Source organism: Odocoileus virginianus, chromosome 4, assembly GCF_023699985.2.
Source record: "Odocoileus virginianus isolate 20LAN1187 ecotype Illinois chromosome 4, Ovbor_1.2, whole genome shotgun sequence".
In the NCBI taxonomy this organism is placed as follows: Eukaryota; Metazoa; Chordata; class Mammalia; order Artiodactyla; family Cervidae; genus Odocoileus; species Odocoileus virginianus.
The window spans coordinates 6964302-6981638 of record NC_069677.1 but is presented as its reverse complement, the minus strand read 5'-3'; the positions used below and the strand labels follow the sequence as shown (position 1 = coordinate 6981638).

The following is a 17337-nucleotide window of genomic DNA, read 5'->3' as shown; positions in this document are numbered from 1 at the left end:
CTCATGTCAGCCACCCTGGAGCACTATCGTGACCTGAAGCACTTTCTGAATCATAAAGGGACACATTTGATTTGATGTAGTTGTACTATTAACTGCACTTGATCCAGTAAGATATTCTCATAAAGTATATTAAAGGGTATAAAAGCTGCACAGGCATAAATACTTTTCAAGTAGTATTTGAATGTCTATTACTATGGCTATTTTACTATTATATTTATTGTATATTTGAAACTTTCATCTAATGTCATTCCTACAAAGTTAGATGTTAAAAAACTGTGAAGGGCAGGGTAGGAACCAGCCTTGACTTAATCACAGGTAATCCTGCTAGAGGACACAAATATGTCCTGAACCCTCATTGAGAAGTGGCAGCCCTGGGCCATTGCTTCATCCTTGAAATTCAAACACATTTCTTTTTCTTTCTGGGCACTTGAGCCTTTAGTGGAAACAAAACCTTTTAACAAAAGGTAAGAATTAATCTTGATAACAGTTAGCTTAAAAGGATCCTTAGTGAATTCTTCACTTTTCTTCCCTGCTTTTGGTCTTCGGCTATATTGAATCTTTAGTTGTGTAACACCCAGATCATACCTAAAGCTTAAGAAGTAAGCCAAATTTACACAGGGTTATCTTAAACTTCACTCTGTGTATTCCCTACCCATGGAGAGAACAAATATCCATGATCATATGGTGGGACGTGAGGGGCTCTGAGAAGCCTATCTCTTCCAAAATTTAGATCTGCCTGGATTCCTGCAATTCCCACTATTATAGCCTCTCCTACTAGTTTCAGCACTATGCTCCCCTTATGTATGTACGCTCAGCTGGTAAGTCATGTCTGATTCTTTGCAACCCCATGGACTGTAGCCCGCCAGGCTCCTCTGTCCATGGGATTTCCCAGGCAAGAATACTGGAGTGGGTTGCCATTTCCTTCTCCAGGGATCTTCCTGACCCAGAGACTGAATCCACGTCTCCTGCATTGCTGGCAGATTCTTTACCGCTGAGCCACCTGGGAAGCCCTCCCCCTCCCTCCAGGATCCCTGTTAAAGACGAAAATGTGTTACCTAGGTGGAGACGTTATCACAGACATATTAGCCTGTATCAGTTAATTACGTTTAGATACATAGTCCTTTAACAGAATATCCAGAGAGAAACAGACTCAGGACGTGTACATTTTGACAGAAAGATAAAGAAGATCCAAGGAGAGAAGAGGCAGAGTTTCAGGGAGGGTGGGCCTTAGTCGCAGGTCACAGTTGGAGACCAACGCAGCTAAAGGGCTAATGGGGGAGTGTTGTTTGAGGCTAACACGGCCTCAAACAGGGGGATGCGGCTCCAAAATCAGACAAGGGAAGACAAAGGGGGAAATACTGCTTAATTAGACCCAGAACCAATTCTGGTATTCCCAGTTGAATCAATTAGAATGGTGCTTCTCAAATGATAAGGTGCCTATGACTTGGGGACCTTGTTCAGCAGGTCTGACACTTCTGACAAGCTCCCTGGTGATGTCTGTACTGATGCTAAGGATTACAGTCTGAGAAGCAAGAAATTAAGTAAATGCTCATTTGGCCAAGGTGACCAGCTGTCCCAGTCTGCCAAGGACTGAGGGGTTTCACTGGACATGAGACTTTGGGTGTTAATACTGAGAAAGTCTCAGGCTAACTGGGACAGGATGATTTCTCTACATTGCCAAAGGATACAATAACAGCATAGTATCATGAAGTAGGATAGCTAGTTCCTCAAACGTGCTGCACGATGGATGAAAACCTGCACTAAGCAGCGAATTTGAGGAACTAGCTATACTAGTTAACATATTAACTAGGTTAACAAATTTTTACCTTTCTAAAACACATGCACCTTTTCCTTTCCTAGTAGGATATTCTTACTCTACCCATTAAGAGTGGTGAAAACTTGGGTTAACTGATTGAAATGAGATACAAAAGAGTAATTCTTCGATGGTTCATTCTTGCAAAACCTTTGGAGCTACTACTCCGAACAGATCATCTTACAGAAGGAATAGCAGACAGAGCATAGGCTGTTCTAAGCCCAGGCAGACCGTGAAAAGGTGATTTTCAATACGATCCTTGGTGTTAGTGGCATTCCTGTGGTTAAATATTTCTTAGAAAAGCAAAGTCCAGAAATGAACATGAATCATAATTTGGATATGAGTTCCTTGGATTTGTTATTCCAAGTGATAACATGACATACTGATATAAGAAACAAAATGTTAGCTACCATTGCAATGATTTGATCTTATAGGATAAATTAAAGGAGTAGAAAATAATAATGTCAACTAAAAATGGCTCAAAAAATGTCAAACAATTTAGGAAAAGGACTGATTCAAAAAAGAAAGGTGACTCTATCTGTATCTAGATCCAAGTTTTTCCTTGCCTTGGCAACTATAATCCCTTGTCATAACTTCTCCTCTCCCTTATTACCACCAGGCAGTCCTAGAAGCTTTCACCTGGCAACTTGATTTACATGAAGGAACTCCTCTAAGAGAGGACACATTTAAGACTCACATTAATTAGTCTAACTAACTTCCTGTATGTCAGTCTCTGGTCTATGTGATTTATGTTAATGATACCATTTAACTCTTATAACACTGGGAGGGAGGTATTACAATCCCCTTCGTACAATGAGCAAACTAAGACGGAAAGTGGTTAAGTAACTGGCCCAGGATTAAAGGCAAAACTGGTTTTAAAACCTGCCCTTGATGACCACTGTGCATTATACTACATCTCTCTGTGAGGTTCTGAATTCTGAAAAGAAAACTAACATATGAGATGAAGTATGAGGGGATTAGTCCTGTGTGTGTGTGTCCTGACTCTTTGAGACCCCATGGACTGTAGCCCATCAGGCTCTTCTGTCCATGGAATTTTCCAGGCAAGAATACTGGAGTGGGTTACCATTCCCTTCTCCAGGGGATCTTCCCAACCCAGGGACAGAACCCCCCGTCTCTTTCGTCTCCTGCATTAGTGGGCAGATTATATACCACTGCACCACCCACCACTCAGGAAGTCCACACTTGGATTGGTTCCCCACACTTATGCTATAGAAGTATAAATTTTTTAAGCCTCACAATAAGTGAGGAAGAGGTGAGTGGAGTTTTTTCCTGTTTCCTCTTCAGTCATTTCACTATGCTTTGCTTTGTGTATAATTTAATATGCTATTAGGGGTAAAAAACACAAATGAAATAGTGCCTCAAGTACTTTGGAGGAATATTAGGAAGGACTCTCTGTCCTTGTTAGGTGTATCAAAACAGCAAGGGGATCAGTCAAGTATGGTGGTTGAGATTATAGGCTCAACAGTATAAAAGTGGAACAGAGGCCTATCTGATTAAAGACTACTTTTGAAAATGTAAAGGTAATGCTAAACAAACGTTAGAGTAGTGTTACTCCAGGTGTGGGAACGAGGGGTCCAGCAAAGTTAAGACCATACAAGTAGATTTATGTAAGTTATTGTCAATGCTCTGGTTCTCAAGTTGGGTGGTAGGCTCCCAGGTGTATAGTATAGTACGAATTAATAAATAGATACATAAAAGAGGGTCAGTTTGTATACCTCAAAAATTAGGTAGAAAGGGAAGAAAAAGAAGTAAAAGAAATGAAAGGAAGGAAAGGAAAAGAAGGTAGACATATTTAAATCTGCTTGTTTGTAACTATCTCTAATACCATGCCATTGATATTTTTCTGAGGCTACATTTTTTTTTCAATATAATCTTATTTAATGTTTTAATAAGACAGCAGAGTTTAAAGCTCTAAAAAAAAAAAAAAAAGGAAAAGAAATCGGGGGAAGGGAAGGCTCTGGTATCAGAAAAACTTGAATTCAGTTCTCCCACTTATTGGTTGTGATTTCTCTAGACCTCAATCTGATTATTCATAAAATGGAAACATTGTATTAGGATAAATAATATGAATTTACTGATATTTGACCTTTTTGGATCTACAACCTACCTCCTAGGGTTGTTTTAAAGACAAAATGAGATAACGTCCAGACCTAAGAAATATTAACAGCTCAATAAATGTTTTTAAATGCAAGCACTATGTCAATATTTATTCACATGAATTTAGTTCTTTAATAAGTGCCCTCCTACCTCCACTCCATCAAAAGTAATGAATTGATATAACCAACTCAAACTAAAGTTAGTCTTTGGGTTATACATACTAATACTTATGGGAAGTTGAAAATTATATTTTATTATTCTTATTAAAGTGATGTATTAAAAATATAATTACACACAAATATGTAATGATATGTATTTACATTCTTGTTCTTTCTTCAGCTGACTTCCCTGTCCCTACTATAAATGATCTTGGAAATCCATTTCCTAACATCAGAAGGGTAATTTGCTCAACCTCTGGAGGTTTTCCAAAGCCTCACCTCTCCTGGTTGGAAAATGGAGAAGAATTAAATGCTACCAACACAACACTGTCCCAAGATCCTGAAACCGAGCTCTTCACAATTAGCAGTGAACTGGATTTCAACATGACAAGCAATCACAGCTTCTTGTGTCTTGTCAAGTATGGAGACTTAACAGTGTCACAGACCTTCCAATGGAAAACACGTAAGTGACATTGTCCTGGGGAGTTTCTGCTGTGTAGAATCTAAAAAGAAAATAACTCAGCCAGATACATTATAGAATTATGCATATTGACTCTGATGCTATTACTTACAGTATTTTTTAGACATGCAAATAAAATAATAATAAAAGTGTTACTATGACTTATTAAGGTCACTGTACAAGGTTTGACTATAATGGTACTAATTTTATTTTCTTTAATAAACATTCTAAAATTTAGATATCCAACTAAGTTCTATCTGTCAAGTCAACATCTTAGGAAGTTATTACAATAATATTGTTGTTATTGAAAGCACTAAAATTTGCCCTTCTTTGAAACTGCTCTCTAGGCTTTGGCACTTTCATTTTTTAAAAATTTATTTTAATTGGAGGCTAATTACTTTACAGTATTGTGGTTTTTGCCATACATTCAGATGAATCAGCCATGGGTGTACATGAGTTCCCCATCCTGACCCTCATGCATTGAGCCTGGACTGGTGATCTAGTTCATATATGATAATATACATGTTTCAAAGATATTCTTTCAAATCATCCCACCCTCGCCTTCTCCCACAGAGTCCAAAAGTCTGTTCTTTACATCTGTGTCTCTTTTGCTGTCTCGCATATAGGGTCATCATTACCATCTTTCTAAATTCCATATATATATGTTAACATACTGTATTGGTGTTTTTTTTTTTCCTGACTTACTTCACTCTGTATAATAGGCTCCAGTTTCATCCACCTCATTAGAACTGATTCAAATGCATTCTTTTTAATAGCTGAGTAATATTCCATTGTGTATATGTACCACAACTTTCTTATCCATTTGTCTGCTGATGGGCATTTAGGTTGCTTCCATGTTCTGGCTATTGTGAACAGTGCTGAGATGAACACTGGGGTACACGTGTCTCTTTCAATTCTGGTTTCCTTGGTGTGTATGCCCAGCAGTGGGATTGCTGGGTCATATGGCAGTTCTATTTCTAGTTTTTTAAGGAATCTCCACACTGTTCTCCATAGTGGCTGTATTAGTTTGCTTTCCCACCAACAGTGTAAGAGGGTTCCCTTTTCTACACACCCTCTCCAGCATTTATTGTTTGTAGACTTTTTGATAGCAGCCATTCTGACCAGTGTGAGATGGTACCTCATTGTGGTTTTGATTTGCATTTCTCTGATAATAAGTGATGTTGAGCATCTTTTCATGTGTTTGTTAGCCATCTGTATGTCTTCTTTGGAGAAATGTCTGTTTAGTTCTTTGGCCCATTTTTTGATTGGGCTGCTTATTTTTCTGGAATTGAGCTGCAGGAGTTGCTTGTATATTTTTGAGATTAATTCTTTGTCAGTTTCATCATTTGCTATTATTTTCTCCCATTCTGAAGGTTGTTTTCACCTTGCTTATAGTTTCCTTCATTGTGCAAAAGCTTTTTAAGTTTAATTAGGTCCCATTTGTTTAATTTTGCTTTTATTTCCATTACTCTGGGAGGTGGGTCATAGAGGATCCTGCTATGATTTACGTCAGAGAGTGTTTTGCCTATGTTTTCCTCTAGGAGTTTTATAGTTTCTGGTCTTACGTTTAGATCTTTAATCCATTTTGAGTTTATTTTTGTGTATGGTGTTAGAAAGTGTTCTAGTTTCATTCTTTTACAAGTGGTTGACCAGTTTTCCCAGCCCCACTTGTTAAAGAGAATGTCTTTTCTCCATTGTATATTCTTGCCTCCTCTGTCAAAGATAAGATGTATATAGGTGTGAGGATTTATCTCTGGGCTTTCCATTTTGTTCCATTGATTTATGTTTCTGTCTTTGTGGCACTTTCATTTTGGGAGCCCCCTTCCTATGATGGTCCCATGATGTCAAATCATTGTCCTTTGAAGGTGAATGTGCTTTTTAAGAAATAGTTGAAAAAAAAAAAAAAAAAGAAATACTTGTTCATTCAGAACCAAGCCTGGCAAAGAAAGTGAATGACAAACTACTAGAGGACAATGCTTGAAAAAAGTGGTCATTTTTGATCAAAACCATGATCAAATATTTACTCTACATGTAGTAAACTTATAAAATTTTCTTTCCCCAAGAGGTGAAGTCATATGAAAATATAAAATGGAAAAAGTAGGGTTTACATAAATGTATGCATATTAAATCCACAATGGGTTATTACAGAAGAACTCATATACTTGAAATACATTTCTAGCGTATTTGACTGATTATATGGAGCATCACCAGGCCTCTGCCCATCCCCCAACCCCACTTATAACAATGTTTTGTGGCTGCATAGTAAAAGACAATACATTGTGTATAATATATTGATATTATGTATAGTATATCTTATATCTTATGCTTATCTTTGCTTGTATAATGTAGATATTTTAGATGGTCTACTAGTTCATCTTAGGTAAGATTAGGTCTTTCCATCTTGGGTGGATTCTTTGTTTTCCTTAATAGGTAATGAGATAAAATTTGGGGCAAAAATTAGTTCAGATACAAACCAAATTTTGTTGACATGATTTTATTAATAGCCCAAACTCGTCTCTATTTCATGTATCCTAAACAAGTTTATAAAAATTAAGTTTGAATCATAATTAATTCAGCATTCTTGTCATTTTATTGATATATAATCAATTTTAGATCATCATGATTAAGGTAGAAGTTAATAAGTACAGCTTCAATTATATTTTATTTTGGATATCATTTATATTTGGAATATGAGTATGTATGATATTCTGGGGCAACGGTTAACAAAAATTTTCAGAAAAGGGCCAGATGGCAAATATTCTTCACAGGTCATAGTCTCCAGCCACAACTCAGTTCTGTTGTTATAACATGAAAACAGCCATAGACAAGACATAAATGAAGGACATAGCTGTATTCCAACAAAATTTTATTTAAAAAAATAGGTGGTAAGCCAGGTTTGGCCTGTGCATAGTAGTTCATTAACTTAAAGGAAATAGAATATAGTCCTTTAAATAAAAGGATGGATCTATTCTTTAAAGATGATTTAGACTACCCAGCTTTATCATCATTTCTCTAATTTGCCTTTTCTCAACTCTTCCTTCACACTAAAGATGAGCAGCATCCCTTTTCAGAATAATTAAAAATACTAGCTCTCTGTCCTCTTTGGGGTGTCAAGGGGTGACTGCATAAACAAATGTAAATTAGTGTATAGTTGATAGACATTTTGAATGGATATGAGCAAAGCTCTACTATTTAAATACCTACTCTTAACCCTGAATTTATTAATTAAGCAGACTGGGTCTGTGGCTCTTTTAGCCTGGGCCCGCCCAATTTGTTAACCCTTGATGTATTGGAACATATAGGGGTGTGTGTGTGTGTATAAGGGGTGAATCAGGGAGACCTACTCAGGCTGTCTTATGAGCTATATGTGCAAATGTCCTCACACAACTATGCACTTGGGATTTTGGGTCTTCCCTGTGGAGTAGTGCCAGGTTCCTAATAGGCATCACGAGAGAGTGGGAATGCTGTTACTGATTCCTCCTTTCTCTTAAACACTTACCTTCTTCTAGGCTGAGTGAGGCTTGAGAATGAATGAGGAGTGACCTCTGAGAGGAAGCCTGTGAAACATCTAGACTCCCAGGATAACAGCAAGAGCTTCTTTGTTATTTTGGGTGTCATTTTGGTCTGCAAAGGCCAACCCTGGTAACCACTGGATGTCTCCATGCAAATGGGTGTTTTAGAGAAAAATAGAAAAACAACTTACCCTAGTTTTCAAGTAGTGGGTGCTCTATGGTCAAATGTGCATTTTATAATTACCACTGTGGCAGAATGTATAGGAATTATTAGAGCCTAGAACACCAGAGGCAAAGAGACCATAAAGGCTACTTGGTTGGAGATCAGAAAAACCTGAACTAATTCCTGCAAGAGATTTGGATAAAAGATTGCAGAGATAGTCTCAATACAGAATAGAAAGTCAGTGGGAGCTACTGAGCAGTAAGCATGAAGGCAAGCCTTCCCTTGGTCACTGATGGTGTTGCCATTAACTGAAATAGGAGAATGCAGGTGGTAGATATACTTTAGAAAGAATACATATGTTGAGTTCAATTTTAACCAAATGGAGAGGCTGGCATCAAACCATCTAGTTATCAGTTGGAAATACAAATTTGGGGCTCAGAAGTGAGATCAGAAATATGATATACAGACTTAGAAATCAGCTGATGTTTCCAACCTTGGGTGTGGCTAAGATCACCCATGATTACCAGGGCTAGTGAGAGAATGGGACCACAGATGGAACTATGGGGACAAGTTAAAGAATAAAAAGAGGAAGAAGAGCTGATGAACAAAACTGAATCACAACAAACAGAAATAGACGAATATGGTGTCACAGAAGTCACAGGAGGAAAAGTGTCAACGGGACTGAATGCTGATGAGAAGAAGTCCAATAAGCTAAAGACCAAAATTTATCCCCACGGCGTGTAATCAGAAAAATGAGAATCAAGTACTTTAGTATTAATAAATGTTCAATATTTATTGATGAGCCATTCCAGGGAAATCAGAGGAGTATGAGCTGCTAGTATTCCTTTAGTGTCTCTGCCCTTTCTCCAGCTGTTGGTGCTAACTATTCCTTAAAGGAGGTGAAGAATAAATGGTGTAGCTGCTGCTCCTGAGTGGAGGACTGACAGAGTACCACATACACCTTTCTACTCCCACCCACATCCTTCCTCGTGTGCCCTCTCCTTTCTGTTCCCTGTGTTCTACAGATGAGAGCAAGTTTGCAGAGCCCTCCTCCAGGGTGATCCTACCTACCACCAAGCAACAGCCATGCTTGGTTCTTTGCTAGGTCTCTTCTGTTCTTCCCGAAGTTCTAGGCTGAATGATGAAAAAGGTATTATCTGAAAATGAATGCAAAGTGACTTCTGTAGTTTTAGGCAGCTATTGTGAGGTGTGTATGTGTATGTGTGTGTGCGTTAAAGAGGACACCCTAAAAGGGAGAAGGCATGACAGAGCTGGAGAAGGAAAATCTAGAAGGTACATTTAGAACACAACATCAACTATTGGTAGCAGTACATAGTAATATCAGCTATAGAAATACTTCTATTTATTTTTCTACTTTTATTTATTTAAAAAAATTGCTTATTAAGCTCTGATATTTGTTTATTTGGCCACAACCACACAGAATGCATGATCTTAGTTCCCTGACCAGGGATTGAACCTACACCCCCAGCATTGGAAGTGCAAAGTCTTAACCACTGATCATCCAGGGAAATCCCTAAAATAGCTTTTAAAGGCTCTCCTGAGAATCTTTTCTTTGTGCCAACTTAATTTAGTAAATGCAAACATTTAAATTTTCTTTTTCACATTCAATATCTACTCTGACATCTGATATTAGTTGCTCATAAGTATGTGTCTGATTAAAGAGTTATGCAAGAAAAATTATAGAATCTGCATTTTGAAGAGCTGACCAGGCAAAGAAGTGAAAAATGCTTTACAGTTGTGTCATTATAAGGGGCATGGAAGGGTATCAGGCAGCTGGAAACACATTAGAGCTGACACTGCTCTTTTCCCTCAACAGCCAAACCAACCCCTTCTGCTAATCAGCACCTGCCCTGGACCATTACCATCACAGTCTCAGCATGTGGGATTGCTGTGATCATTGCAGTTACAGTAACATGCCTGACCTGCAGTAAGTAATATTGTACTCTGGTAATGATCTCAATTCTGGACATCCAACCTCTTATCAGTACAGGTCAGCATCTCTCTGAACTTTTAAGCCTATTTTATTCTTTTTGGAGCAAATCTATGGAAACTTTAGTGTCTCCTTTACTTGTCTCAGCAAGTTCTGTTCATTCCCTGCACAGATATTTCTTGGACACCTACTATGTGCCTGGCACTCTACTAGGCACTGGAGTTACACAGATGAGAAATCACTGACCTCAAGGCACATTCTAGCTTAGTCCCTTTATCTTCCCCCTAACTCTGTATTTTCTTGGAGATACTGAGGCTTGCTAACTAAATTGATAACATATCTGATGAAAAGCAATAGTCTAATCTTTGATTTGGAGTTGGAGGAAAGGAAAGAATGACAAGGTTTAGGGGCAAGAATCATTTTCATGGAGGAGGGTAAGATGCACTAATGAGATGTAGTTGAGTAATTACATCACTACAGGTGATTTACCAACTCTCAGTTCTTCAGAATGTATTTTTCGATGAAAGATCAGGAGTGGTTGAGGAAAGAAGAGATATTTAGGATAGGATATCTTTTTCCTATGAATCTAAATCTTTGGCCTTACACATATGCTATACTCAATCTCTGTAATTAAATGAAGAGGAACTGCTAGGCCAGTGTTAAGGCTATAGTCACCGTGAAGGAACACCAAGCTTTCTTGGAGAAGAAATTTTGTACACTGAGCAAATTGGAAAATCAACATCTGCTGACTTTTCCAACATCCGGCACACACAAAAAATCAAGGCTCGAGGAAGTCACTAGAGACTTTGCTATGAACAACTTACGTCACGGGTAGGATAAAGAGGTCTGGTGGGCTCAAGGACGTTTCTAATACAGACTGTCCAGCCCTACCTCTCTAGTTTACATTTTCTCATCCTTAGTACTATTGACTTTGAGGGCTGGATAATTCTTTGTTCTGCGCATTGCGATGCTTAGCGGCATCCCTGGTCTCCTCTCAATGTATTACAATAGCACCTCTTGCCCCAGTTGTGACAACCAAAGATGTGTCAAAGCATCACACCTGTCCCTCGGTGGGGGTGGGGGTGGAAACCTGGGGTTGAGAACCACTGCTATAGCTCTAAGCCAATTGAAGTTTTGCCAAAATACATGGGCATGATTTAAGGGAAGATTACCTATCTAGATTTTTATTGCTTGCTCTTGTCTTCAAGGAAATGCTGCAAGATGGAGACAGAGAAGGAGGAATGAGGAGAACATGGTAATAGAAAGGTATTCTCTATCTACATAGAATCTGTGGAAGGATCAAGCTGACCAGAACACCTGGAGGTATCTTCTCTACCAATGTGGGATGTGTGAGATCTTGTGGCTTGTGAACACAGGGTTTTCTTCCTCTCAGGACCAAACCTAAGATCCTTTACCAAGTACCACCTTCTCAAAATCCTCATTCAGAGTACTCTCAACAGGTGGTTGGCACATCTCTCCTTTCTCCTCACATAAAATTTGTTTAGTGTAACCTTTTCCTTTGTCATGCCATTCTGCCATCTTAAAATGTTCCCCTCTTTTCAGTCAACTCAGTGTCTTTTAGTATTTGTCAAACACATGTACTATTTCTGAGCTAACTCCTTATTCTCATCATTCCTTTTTCCCTGTATCCCTCAGCACTGGGACACAGAGTGGGATTAGTAGCTCTGTACTAATTCAGTAATATCTCATTGGTCTGTCTGCCTCTTACTAACAGAGTCATCCCACTGACCCAAGCATAGAGCCATTTTCATAAAGAATTACCTCTTTGGGTCATTTTCTCACTTAAAAAGAGACCCCAGTGTCTACAGGAAAGGCTTCAGAGCTTACTTTCCATATTCCAGTTATCTCCTCAGTGTAAACATCCTCAGTTGTTTCTATCCTCCCTCACATGGCAGTTTCCAGGAGCACATGTGCACACCTTAAATGTCAGTAAGTGGTATCCAAGACTTTAGATTTGATCTGATTCTAAATATATATGATGGAGTAATTACTGTTCATCCAAGGATGTTAAGGGAGCCTAACATAAAATCAGCTTTTGTAAGTAACACTATTACAAGTGTTAATCGCTCAGTCATGTCCGACTCTTTGTGACTCCATGGACTGTAGCCAGCCAGGTTCCTCTGTCCATGGGATTCTCCAGGCAAGAATACTGGAATGGGTGGCCATTTTTTTCTCTAGGGGATCTTCCCAACCCAGGGATTGAGTATGGGTCTCCTGCATTGCAAGCAGATTTTTTACCATCTGAGCCACCAGGAAAGCTCCAATTTTGGGCTTTGAGGAAGCCCAATTTGCACTATTCTAAAATCCCCAGGTCTTTTAAGAGAAACGTTGGGACATCAGAATCCAAGAGACTCATATCAGGACCAGGATGGTTTACAGTCTCCATGAACAGTTCAGTTTTGACTTGTGAAGGTTAGGGTAACAGCTGCATACAAAAATCAGACTCTGCAGTTACTTTTAAAAAGTAAAAAAATGAGATCTAACACCTGAGACTTACAGAGCAGGTTATGCTTTCAGTTTAGTTCAGTCACTCAGTCGTGTCCAACTCTTTGTGACCCCATGGACTGCAGCACCCCAAGCTTCCCTGTCCATCACCAGCTCCTAGAGCTTACTCAAAACTCAGATCCATTGAGTCGGTGATGCCATCCAACCATCTCATCCTCTGTTATCCCCTCCTCCTCCTACCTTCAATCTTTCCCAATATCAGGGTCTTTTCCAATGAGTCAGTTCTTCAAATCAGGTGACAAAAGTATTGGAACTTCAGCTTCAGCATCAGTCCTTCCAATGAAGATTCAGGACTGATTTCCTTTAGGATTGACTGGTTGGACTCCTTGCAGTCCACGGGACTCTCAAGAGTCTTCTCCAACACCACAGTTCAAAAGCATCAATTCTTCGGCACTCAGTTTTCTTTATAGTCCAACTCTCACATCCATACATGACTACTGGAAAAACCATAGCTTTGACTGGACGGGCCTCTGTTGGCAAAGTAATATCTCTGCTTTTTAATACGCTGTCTAGGTTGGTCATAGCTTTTCTTCCAAGGAGCAAGTGTCTTTTAAATTTCATGGATGCAGTCACCACCTGCAGTGATTTTGGAGCCCCCAAAAATAAAGTCTCTGTCTCCAGTTTCCCCATCTATTTGCCATGAAGTGATGGGACCAGATGCCATGATCTTAGTTTTCTTTACAAAAGCATTATTTCATCTTATAAAAGTCTCTATAAGCAAGACCGGTTTTTTGTTGTTGTTGTTTTTTTTTTACTTTTTATTTATTTTTTCTATTTATTTTTATTCATTGGAGGCTAATTACTTTACAATATTGTAGTGGTTTTTGCCATACATTGACATGAATCAGCCATGGATTTACATGTGTTCCCCATCCTGATCCCCCCTCCCACCTCCCTCTCCATCCCATCCCTCTGGGTCTTCCCAGTGCACCAGCCCTGAGCACCCATCTCATGCATCCAACCTGGGCTGGTGATCTGAGCAAGATCGGTTTTACGGAGAGAAACTCAAGCCTCCAAGACCTTCAGTGATCTGCCTGAAGTCAGACAGATAAAGAGCAAAACTAGAACCCAAACTGGACATCAAGCTCAGATTCCTTTCATGGCTCCATAGCAGCCTATGTGTAATTCCCCCACAGCAGTCTCTCAGCTTCCAATTCTGCTTTCTTTACAACTTACTCATTCCCCAGGATGCCCTTCCCAGGCTGTTCCCCTCAGTTCTGCAATTACCTTGCATTTCCCTGACCTTCCTTCCATCTTAAAAGTTTTCTGCTCAGTCAACTGAAGGAAGCCAGGAACCCAATCCCCTACACAAGTCTTCTGTGGCCATGCTGTCCAGTTCAAGCAGCTCTGCCTCTGACCGCCATAGTTGTGTTCTCTCAGGCACATCACTCTCCACCCTGGGTTTATTTTCATTCTTTACCAAATTATAGGCTTACTGAGAAGAGCAAGCATGCCTGATACACCTTTGTCCCACACACAGCTGAGTGCGCACCTTTATTGATAATATTTGGTTGGTTGGTGACTGCTGGTGCATAATAATGCAATATTTTCTGTAGTAAAATTCGTCAGACCTGTCCTAAATTCTCTCATACTTTAGACCTGCCTTTATGTCGTTTAGCCATCAAGATTAGTATCTATAATGGTACCTCAAGTGGGGAATACCCTTGCAATAAAAAAATATAAAAAAATTTTTAAATGTTTTCTTCAGGTCCTACCTCCATCTGAGATTGGCCTCTTCTTGGTGCTTCCGCGAACAGCCAGGGTTATCCCACCTCGACCTTCCTGTATCTGTTCTCTAGGAGCCCCTTCACTCCAGTGGCTTTGCTGAAAGTGACTAGAGGAGTATGATGGGGACAGAAGTAGTTCTGGTGACCTTGCCCAAGGATTTGGAAACATGGAATTCTTTAGGCCTGGAAGAGACATTAGTGAAAACCACTTACTAATGACAAGGATCTCGAAGTCCTGCGTGGTGACCTGAATTACAAAGGTCAGGGCCAGAACCCAGATTTGGTGCTCTGGCTCTGGTGTTCTTTTCCTTCACGAATCGGGCTCTGTGCTACTGACTGGTTTGTGTGTATACACACACATGTATCTGTCAAAGTGCTTCTGGAAACAGAATTTATTCAGTATCATCTAGGTCCATCTCAAGAGACTTGGTGTGATGAAGGAATGGAGGATGTCATGCTGTCAAAAGCAATCTAATGTTAATGTATGGGAAGTCTGTTTTAAGTACACCTAGAAGACAATGGAAATATTACTGGTATTTAGCCAGGATTTTATTCTCACTGTATTCTCCTTTTTGGCTTTCCCACTTCTCAACCAGGTTCAGGAGAAAGTAGATCCATCTAAAACTAATTTCCTCTGATATGTAGGATGAATGACTTATACAGTAAGTCCCCTACATATGAACCCCCAAGTTGTGAACTTTTAACTAAAAATAAATTTTAATTCCTTTAAAAGTCTTTGAAGTAACAAAACAGGTATTATGCCAATTTTTAATTCAAAAGTGAACTTATGAGCTGTTTCATTTGTAGTTACTTTCTAGAACAAGTTATTGGTTAGATCATAAATTTTAAATGGAAGGAAGTGTGTGTTTTGCACACTTGCACAACTTTCTCTAAACCTTTCCTTAGGGAAATTTGCATTTTTCTCCTTAACAGTTTATTGATAGCCTCAGTCTTAAACACAAAGATTGGCACCGTGTATTACATATATTGTTATGCCCTTGTTCTCTAGTACAATATTTACTTTGTATATAAAAGTAAATACTGTATTGTATATAAAAGCTTACCAACTTTTTCCCAAGCAATTATCAAAAAGCATTCATTTGGACTTTTCATAGTATTGATTTTTTAGTTGCTCCTATAAAAAAACAATTCAGCAAAATCTATTCTTGTTTGACCTATGACCTGGTAAATATGATTTACTTCAAAAAACAAAAAATAAAGTCATTCTGTTTGCACTTATTAACAAGTTGCAAACTTTCAAAATTGTGAACGTGCATTCACATGTCCAATCATGTAAGTCAGCTCATGTGTCTGGCGCACACTGTCACATGCATTCTCTATAAGTGATTGTGCTTTTGTGTACTTTACAGTACTATATAGAGTACAATAGTACAGCATCTTTATTTCAAGCCCAGGACGTCCAGAAGCAAGCATAAAAGCAGCAGTATACAGCCAATTGTGTTAGCTGGGTACCTAAGCTAACTTTGTTGGACTTACAAACACGCTCTCAGAATGGAATTCGTTCATATGTAGGGGACTTACTGTACACCCCAAAGCACTAGTAAGGTTGGAGAGTGATAATGTTTGGTTCACATTGGACTGATACTCTCCTTAAATGGCTTTATGCTAGTTTAATCTCATTTGTAAAATCTTTATGAGAAGGTTCTCATTTAAAATGAGATCATTTCATTGTGTATGTACTAAAGAGTAAGCTGTCTTTAGCATAAATTAATTGAAGTAATGAAAACAGCATTCCAAAGGGCTTCCTCAGATCCCTAAAGTGGCTTTTTCTCTGCAGTATTTCTGGATCCCCCTGACGTCAGGGAATTAAAAAGAAACGAGTGGCCAACTGCTGTTCTTACATGACTTAACTCAAGACTCCTCTTTCTCTGAAATTGCCTTCCATGCTCACTGGACCAGGAGTAGACCTGGTCAGTTAGACATTCTCATTTGAAAATCTGGAGTTGAACAGCAAGAGTTTGACCAAGTTTCTCAAATGTGGCAGGATTTAAAATGTTTCATTTCAGTAGCTATAAAGATCAGATTATTCTATACAGTCTGAGGAACAGGGGTACACTTTTAAATGGTTTCTTACAGAACAAAATTCAAAAGAAAATAGAGGTAGTAGACTTACAAGAATTTAAAGAAAGAAAAACAACAACAACAACAACAAAAAAAGCCCAGGAATTGCTTCATTAAGAGTCATAATCCTTGGATATGATTAAAAAAAAGTAATAACCAGTACAAACCTAAGAGACAGCTTATTTGTACTTTAAATAAATTATAGTAAATTATTGCTTATTACGTTTAATAAATGTGTTAAAGGAGTTATATTTTACTTTATTAATAAAATTATTTTAAAACCAACCATCTAATTTTATAATTTCCAGTTGAAAGATTTAATCTATACATGGGCATGAATAAAATAATAAACTGCCAATTTGTCAGCAATTTGTGAATGGGATGATTATGCTGGTGCAGAGGTTCTCATATCCTTTTAACTGCTAATATCTGTTGTTAGACAATGTCCTGTGTGCCACAGTATTGTGCTATGTCTTACACACATCACTTCATTTAGTATCTATTCTGAGATACATACTGTTTAACAGATGTGAAAACTTGAGACCTAAAGTAAAATGGCTTGGCTGTAAGTCACATGACCGCAAAGCCCCAGGGCTGAGATTCCAAGCCTGTGGTCTGCTTCCAGAGCCCACAGCTTTAGCCACTACTCTAGGCTGCTTCACAGACACTGCTCATGGGAACAACAGTATTGTCAGAGTAGGAACTAAGAGGTCTAACACCAAAACAGAGCACTAGCAGTTTTCTCCTTTCAGTACACTTGGTTCAGTCATTCTGCCCACTCATTTAATAAAAGTTATACTCTGCAGGGCAGCTTCCTTCTCAGGCAG

General features: G+C 38.7%; 2 protein-coding genes across 5 annotated transcripts in view; one reads left to right on the top strand and one right to left on the bottom strand.

The window, feature by feature from the left end:
* The window catches only part of TIMMDC1 (translocase of inner mitochondrial membrane domain containing 1), a 46822-nt gene that overhangs the window by 10604 nt on the left and 18881 nt on the right, over positions 1-17337 (bottom strand). Inside the window, exons 8-9 of one of the 3 annotated variants that reach the window (XR_011487203.1) lie at positions 14417-14611; positions 4159-4592 (exon numbers count right to left, since the gene is read on the bottom strand). The gene's annotated coding sequence lies outside the window, so the exon portion shown is untranslated. Of the gene's footprint in view, positions 1-4158; positions 4593-8991; positions 14612-17337 lie in introns of those variants that run through there. The other 2 variants (XR_011487202.1, XR_002313571.2) reach the window with 2 other exon arrangements.
* Positions 1-17337, top strand: part of CD80 (CD80 molecule) — a 31520-nt gene that overhangs the window by 9070 nt on the left and 5113 nt on the right. The window contains exons 3-6 of one of the 2 annotated variants that reach the window (XM_020891739.2): positions 4271-4552; positions 10062-10172; positions 11384-11498; positions 14410-16795. In XM_020891739.2, the coding sequence (XP_020747398.1) occupies positions 4271-4552; positions 10062-10172; positions 11384-11460 (470 nt within the window). In that variant the 3' untranslated portion in view covers positions 11461-11498; positions 14410-16795. Of the gene's footprint in view, positions 1-4270; positions 4553-10061; positions 10173-11383; positions 11499-14409; positions 16796-17337 lie in introns of those variants that run through there. The other variant, XM_070466013.1, reaches the window with a different exon arrangement.